General features: G+C 49.9%; 2 protein-coding genes across 2 annotated transcripts; one reads left to right on the top strand and one right to left on the bottom strand.

Moving 5' to 3' along the window:
- LOC131284612 (alpha-2-macroglobulin receptor-associated protein) lies at nt 1-1,394 on the bottom strand. The gene is made up of 2 exons (XM_058313475.1): nt 1,182-1,394; nt 1-1,105 (listed from the first exon to the last, which is right to left on the bottom strand). The coding sequence occupies exons 1-2, from the start codon at nt 1,392-1,394 to the stop codon at nt 194-196; spliced, it is 1,125 nt and encodes a 374-aa protein (XP_058169458.1). The 3' UTR covers nt 1-193.
- A 1,707-nt stretch (nt 1,395-3,101) lies between these two features.
- LOC131284611 (uncharacterized) lies at nt 3,102-6,445 on the top strand. Its single transcript, XM_058313473.1, has 3 exons — nt 3,102-3,627; nt 3,694-3,883; nt 3,946-6,445. Exons 1-3 carry the CDS (start codon nt 3,102-3,104, stop codon nt 6,443-6,445), a joined length of 3,216 nt encoding a protein of 1,071 aa, XP_058169456.1.
- The last annotated feature ends 238 nt before the right edge of the window (nt 6,446-6,683 follow it).

Genomic DNA, 6,683 nt, shown 5'->3' with positions numbered 1-6,683 from the left:
TCGTACAAAATTTTCCTTTATTCGCGCAATGCTTTTGGCATGATGAAAATAGATATTTGATCCGTTCTTATAAAGAAATAAATTGAATAATATCGTAAGGTGCTTTTCGAGAGGCATCGATTAGAACTATCACGACAATGGCATGACAATGAATCATAGATGAACCTAATTGGTGATAAGGGTGATCATTCTTTTACAGCTCAGAGTGCTTGAAAATTCTTCGCTCAATCTCCTCCTGAAATTTCTCTACCTTACGCGTTTGCTTCTTGATGTTATCCTCCATCTGCTTGTGCGTGTCTGCCTTGGCATCGCTCTGCTTGTGTTTTTCCAAACTGAGCGCATGTTCCGCATGCATGTGGCGCAGCTTCAACAGACGGCTCTCGTAGTGGAGTAGCTCCACCTTCAACGAAGCCAGTTCGTCCGCACTAAAATCGCTAGCCAGGGCCACTCGCCACAGTCCCTGCACCTTCGGTTCGACAAAGTCCTGACTATTCGGGCCCTTAGAGGAAATGCGATCCAACCGATCGAAGTTATCTCTGATCTCACGATGCTTCTCCCGCAACTGGTTCGATTTATGCAAGTAGGCGTGCTGCTTGGCAGCCGGGGCCTGTTCCTCGCCCCGGTCGACCTCGTTGTACCGATCCTGCTCGTCCTCGTTTACGGCATTCCGGTGGGCATCCGTATCAGGTTTATCTTCTTCATCCCCCAGCCGCTCCAGCAGGTTGTAATACACATCGATCTTTGTTTGATGATGATCGAACTCTTCGCGCAGAGCGTCCAGTTCTTCCTTGGAGAAGCCAGCTGATTCCGCCTTTTCCCACAGCCTGTTCAACTTCTTGTCCTTAAACAGGGTTTTGTTTTTGTACGTATCTTTCTTCGCCGTGCCGTCGGTTGACTTGTGCACTTGGTACTTTTCCGGGTCCTGCGAATCATCGAAGTGCTCCAGCAAACCGTACGTGCTCATGATACTGACCAGCTTATTGCGCAGCTCCGCTTCCTTCAGCCCATCCTTATCCTTTTCCTTCAGCTGCTTGTAGGTGATTTCTTCTTTATCATGAATCTTTAGCTCCGTGTAGAGAGACTTTAGCTTCGGTTCGGTCAACCGCTAGACGGGGGTGGCCAGAAGATTCAACAATGTTAACGCTACGCCTTCTGCTACCCTCGACGTGTGGTCTACTTACGTGCTGTGCCTTCGTCCAGACTAGGTTCAACTTCGACATCCGAAACGGACGCTGAATATTACGAAACTCCGGGTCGTATATTTCCGAGTCCGGCAGTGCGTTGGCGTGTTTGGTATATTTATCGTGAGCTTTCTCAGACTGCACATAATGGTGACATATCGTTGTTAGTAAAACTACAACCAGAAGCCGATGAAGTGGTATTATTCGACTCATTCTACACTGCTTGCTGTACTTATTATGCCTAATTAAACTTCTTAATGGAAGACCCAGTTCTTGAGGTGCTGGAATTGGTGTTTGGAATTATGTATGTTGTCATCAGATGGGTGACAGTACGGAACGTGGTGAAAACAGCTTTGACAGTTGGTATACTCACCACGGGTTGGAATTTTAAATTTAAAGATTTTAAATCAATTTATACAAACAGCAAACGTGGCGAAAATAGTTGTAAAGCATTTTTCACAGTAGGCTGGATAAAAATACCAAGTTTTCCTGGATAGTCTACTCAAATTTGTTCCATCTCGGTAGATGATTTCAACATGCCGCGCTGGATGAAAGAAAAGGTATACTATCAAGTATTTCTTATTTCCATAATTTTTCATTTTAAAATTATAATTCAATAGATTTCTCCCGATTGGTTCGAATGTCCCGAGGATTGCATCGACGATGAAACCTTTGAGCGAGAGATCACGGAGACAGATCAACAGACCGATGATCATGACGAACGTGGGCAAGTTGAACCATCCCAGGCTTCGAATTCGGTTGAACGTTCTTTAAATGATGCATTTTATGGACGAAGACTAGGCGTGGTATTGGAGCGATTAATCGAACCAATAGACCCCACAGGCAGGGATACATCTTCAAGAGTTCAGTATGAACCAACATATCCTTGTTCCTACAGTGCTCTACAGGACCGCCAAAGAGATCGCAACAGATATCGCCCAAATTTTAATCGTTATTTGAATAGTTCGAGAGGAGACTCAGGACAACCGGGAGAAAGTCATAGGACAAGAAGGCACGGTAGAGCTCGCAGGCGTATAAGGAAATATCGTCCAATTCGGATGTCAAGAAGGGAACAACATAACCGATGGCGTAATCGTTATGGAAGGAATCCCAGGGAACTATCTTAAGCAGTCTTCATGATATACGGTCTGTTGATGGAACTAGCAATAAATTCGCTGTGTTAAGTAATTGTCTATCGTTAAAGGACACTTAAAAAAAACATTTCCTTGAAATTGCATTGACTACATAATAACTTTCGCTTACAGTGGAACATGCTGAAGTATCTCTATTACACTCTTCCTAACAGCCAAAAAAAACCTCAACTCAAGACTATTTCGGTGAAAACGGGGGAAAGCACCCAAATCCAAACACCCCAAAACGATTGTTTATTTCTAGTCCGTTCTGATGTTTCATGTCGAATCATCGAAATGCCGACAGGTCGGCGGCAACAACCCAACGGTAAAAGCCGCCAGCGTGGAGGCTTGCTTTCGCTGATGCATGATTTTTGCCCGGTGGCGTTCTTGCGGAAGGCGCACAAGGGAACGCGCGTCGTACAGTTGGAAATGGAAAACAAATCCCCAAGAAGGGGCACTTTTCTTGCAAGAGAAGCATATGCGCCGAGGGTTGAAAGAAAACTACCAACACCGCAGGCAAACTAACAGTAGGCGATGGAGTGGGTTTCCACACAATATAACAAAGTCACCTCATCCGAGCCGCCAGTTAGTTGTCGCGCCCGCATCACCTCCGGACGATCGGAGGCTTTTCTGGTGAAACCGGGCTACAAATTATATCCGTGCAGTGTCCATTCTAGAACAAGGTAAACGGATTACTGCCACCGTACGGTAACGGTTAGTAAGCAGTGGGTGTTTCTCGGTGAAGAACTGTACCGGAGTAGAGAGAACCAGTTCTTGATCGAACGCGATGGCCCCGACTACCGGGATACTTGGTGCGCTGGTGTTGTTAGTTGTCTGTACGCCGATGCTACGGGCAACGGAAAATGAAATTCCCGAAACGGTCCACCAGCTGACAGCCAGTGTTAATACGCGAAGACTAGCGAACGTGGTAGGCGATGAGTTTGTCAGCTTCTCCACCAAACCGCAGGATATCTTCGATGGTCAGGGTAATCCAATCTGCGAAACGAGCTTCCTAATGGCACAGAGCCTCGGCCGAACGTATCTGAAGGTAGTGGCCGACTCGTCCCAGCTGCATCTTCAAACGACCGGTGGCCAGAGCGTGATTGGCGGACCGGACGATGCTGGTTTGGTGCAGATCAAGGCGAGCGCCTGGCAGGCGTTCTACGAATGGGCAAACCGGGCTGGAGTGGTACCGGTGTTTGTGCTAGACTATCCCACCGATGGTGGCTTGTGGGATCCGAAAAAGGCACTTCAGGTTCTATCCGCCGCTAGTGGATTAGGCATCGAAGAATGCCAATGGCAGCTAGGAAACGGTAGGTCAAAGAAAGAAAGTTAATTAAATTTGGCTCAAGTATACGGAAAAAATCTCTATCCTCTAGGCAATGTGCTCGATGGATCGAAGTATGGAGAAGATTTGAAAACATTCCGAACCATGCTAAAGGCCTTCCCCAAGCAACGGTGGGGAGTGGTAGCCTGTGAGCTAAAGCCAAACGGAGCTGTACCCCTGGAAGAGATTCAATACTTCCACGCCAACATTGACACACTTGTGGATGCCATCACTATATCGAGGTAAGGTTCCAGATTGGATAATTTTTCTCAATGATGTTAATACGTTGTTTTTTTTCGTGCAGACCTCTTTATGGCGAAAGTACTTGGAATTCTAGTAGTCTCCAGCGAGAGGCTCATCTACGGGGTCTCTACCGTCAGCGCCTTCCGCTGTGGCTCGATCTGGTAGACCAGAGGAAAGAAGAACCTCAGCAAAAAATTCCCTGCGATGACCGATGTCTTAAGGAAGGTCTGGAGTACGCGCGAACCCTAGGGGAAGCTGCCCGTGGTGGCGTTAGTACGGTGTTTAAGCCCGTTCACCGCAGCTCCATCCAGCAGTACACGCTGGACTATCTAACGGCTCTCCTCTATAAGCGAACCGTTGGCAATAAGGTGTTCTCCGTGCAGCAACAACAACCGGATGTCAGCAGGACATCGATTTACGCTTACTGTACACGAAATGTGAGCGGCTCCGTAACTCTGGTGGTGGTCAACGAAGAGGAAACCGACGCAATCAATGCAACGATAAGGTTGACAACCCGGGCACTCTCGTCTTCGGTAGAACTATTTCTTGTCAGCGTTCAAAATGGTCTACCGATGGTGAATAATCGAGCCTTTACGGATGGCAGCACCGTACCGGAGCTAGAGCCCGTGACGGCCGTGACGACCCTCTCGAACGGGGTTAGCTTCTATGTCCCGGCGCAGACGATCCTGTTCGCCACCGTGCCGGATGTGCAGGTGCGCGAGTGTCGTAACATCCACCTTCCAACCTTGCGGAAATCGGTGTTGTCTCGCGATCTTATCAACGATCCTACCTCGACCGATGTGCTACTGCAGGAGTTGATTGGTGCCCTGCTCGAGCACGCCCCCCTGGAACCGTTACAACGGAGGCGTCGTTCGGCGGTGACGGAAAAACGTAAACGATTTCTCTCTCGTTTCTCTGGTGCGGCACAAGATGGCGACCTTGCGGAGAGTCTCGCACAGGCACTTTCGGGAGCGCAACCGGAACCTTCACCGACGGAACGGTCCGTCCGTGGCCCCCGTCAGACGCAGGCCTATAAGCGCCAACAGAGACGCGTTCGGCAGAAGGAAAAGCGTGTCGAGAAGCGTAACCTCCGCAAGATGAAGCACCCCCTGCGGGAGTCGTACCGGGAACGAGCCAAACGCGGTGGCCACCAGCTGCTGATGCACCGGGCGACTTCAAAACACCCGAATCACCGCGTCCACCAGCGATTGCTGAAGCGGATGTCAGCTAAATTGGCTAGCCGCAAGACGAAACGATCCTCCTTGGCGGAGGCCGTCAACGAACCGCCCAGTTTTACAACCAGCGACGAGGAGGAGCAGCAGGGCAACCGATCTGATTTCCCGCTCGGTGACGTGCATCTGGTGATCTCGAAAACTGCAGGCAGCACCGATGGAGGGTTGGACTACGTTTCCATGGACAGCGAGGGATCGGAATCGGTTGAGTATCGGAGGCCGGACCGACGTACACCAAGGCATCGTCCGGGAGTGCGACGGAGGATCACCATCAGCCAGCGGGACTTTCATCGGTTCGGACTAGGACGGGAACGGATGCCGGTGGACAGTGAAGAGAAGGTCGATTGCAAGTACCATCGCAGCGTTCCGCGACGGAAGGAACAGGACATGGAGACAAGAGAAACGAAGCGTGTCGATCGGTACATTCCGATCGAAATAGAACGAGTGGATCAGCGTCAGGAGAAATCTGCCGAGGGTACAACCATGCCCCCGGGTCACGGAGCAGAAGACAGTCGGGAAGGTTTCACAATTGCTCACTCAACAAACGAAAAGGAAAACGATGGCAACAACGAGGAGCTGACAGAAGGAAGCTCTCCGAACGGCCCTTCGGAGGACCTGGAATCGGATGGCTTCGATGAACCTGAATCGAACCGCGCTGAACCGGAAGAAATGCAGCTTTTCACTCCCGCTCCTCGCACCAGCGCAGAACGATCGATTGTGCCCTGGCTGGACAATCCTCCGCAGTGGTCGCTGGAGTCTACTTCCGCCGAGGTGGCCGAGGTGCTGCACCGACGGTATAAGCGGTCCGGCGGGCAGGCGCTTGAATCGGTCGAGTCCCACGAGGTAGAACGGTTGGAGGACTTTTTCCGTACGAACGCGAAACTGCAGCAAAAGTTTGCCGAAATGTTCGACCTGCTGCTGGAGGCAATCGAGGAGCTAGAGGAGTCGGAAGAAAATGACGCAAAAGAGGACACGGACGACGATGAAGATGAGACAAGCGAGAACGACACGCATAGGCGCATCAAGCGGAATGCGCTGTTGCATCCGCAATCGTGGGAGTCGCGGGAACGATCCAACATGATCCAGCGTCAGCAGGAATCGAGCGAATCGAAAGAGAATCAAATCGAGGTGGTACGAAACGAACGGGCCGATCCAGAGGCAACTGGCACCGAGCAGCCACCGGTGGACGACCAGCCGAACCGGCCACTGCTGGGCAGTGACGAGGGTAAGCCTGGTGCGTATGTGCTACGATCGGTGGTCAACTTTATGAGAAGGGCGACGAGCGAATTCCATCAACTGTTTTCCGGGTGGTTTAAGAAAACAACCTGAACGGTGCCGCGGTAGAACCGGGAGAGTGTAAAATAGTTTTATTATAAGTGAAATAAAGTAAAAGAATGGGTAAAACGTATTGTTCAATATGTTATGAAAGGAAAAATATGGAGACGGAACACAAATACCAGCAACTTATCAACCAAGATCGAAATTCACCACTCTCATGGCATGACAGTAATGAGAGCTCTTGGCAACACTGTTATTGTTTACTATCACAATCTGATTATTGCTCAAA

Source organism: Anopheles ziemanni, chromosome 3, assembly GCF_943734765.1.
Source record: "Anopheles ziemanni chromosome 3, idAnoZiCoDA_A2_x.2, whole genome shotgun sequence".
Lineage (NCBI taxonomy): Eukaryota > Metazoa > Arthropoda > Insecta > Diptera > Culicidae > Anopheles > Anopheles ziemanni.
The sequence above is the reverse complement of the archived record's forward strand: the minus strand, read 5'-3'. Positions and strand labels throughout refer to the sequence as shown.

Excerpts from the sequence above, each read along its gene's own strand:
- LOC131284612 (XM_058313475.1), bottom strand. The coding sequence starts at position 1,394 with ATGAGTCGAATAATACCACTTCATCGGCTTCTGGTTGTAGTTTTACTA. Across the intron at positions 1,106-1,181 it reads TCTGGACGAAGGCACAGCAC|CGGTTGACCGAACCGAAGCT; the intron begins GTAAGTAGACCA and ends ACCCCCGTCTAG.
- LOC131284611 (XM_058313473.1), top strand. The coding sequence starts at position 3,102 with ATGGCCCCGACTACCGGGATACTTGGTGCGCTGGTGTTGTTAGTTGTC. Across the intron at positions 3,628-3,693 it reads CCAATGGCAGCTAGGAAACG|GCAATGTGCTCGATGGATCG; the intron begins GTAGGTCAAAGA and ends TCTATCCTCTAG. Across the intron at positions 3,884-3,945 it reads GATGCCATCACTATATCGAG|ACCTCTTTATGGCGAAAGTA; the intron begins GTAAGGTTCCAG and ends TTTTTCGTGCAG.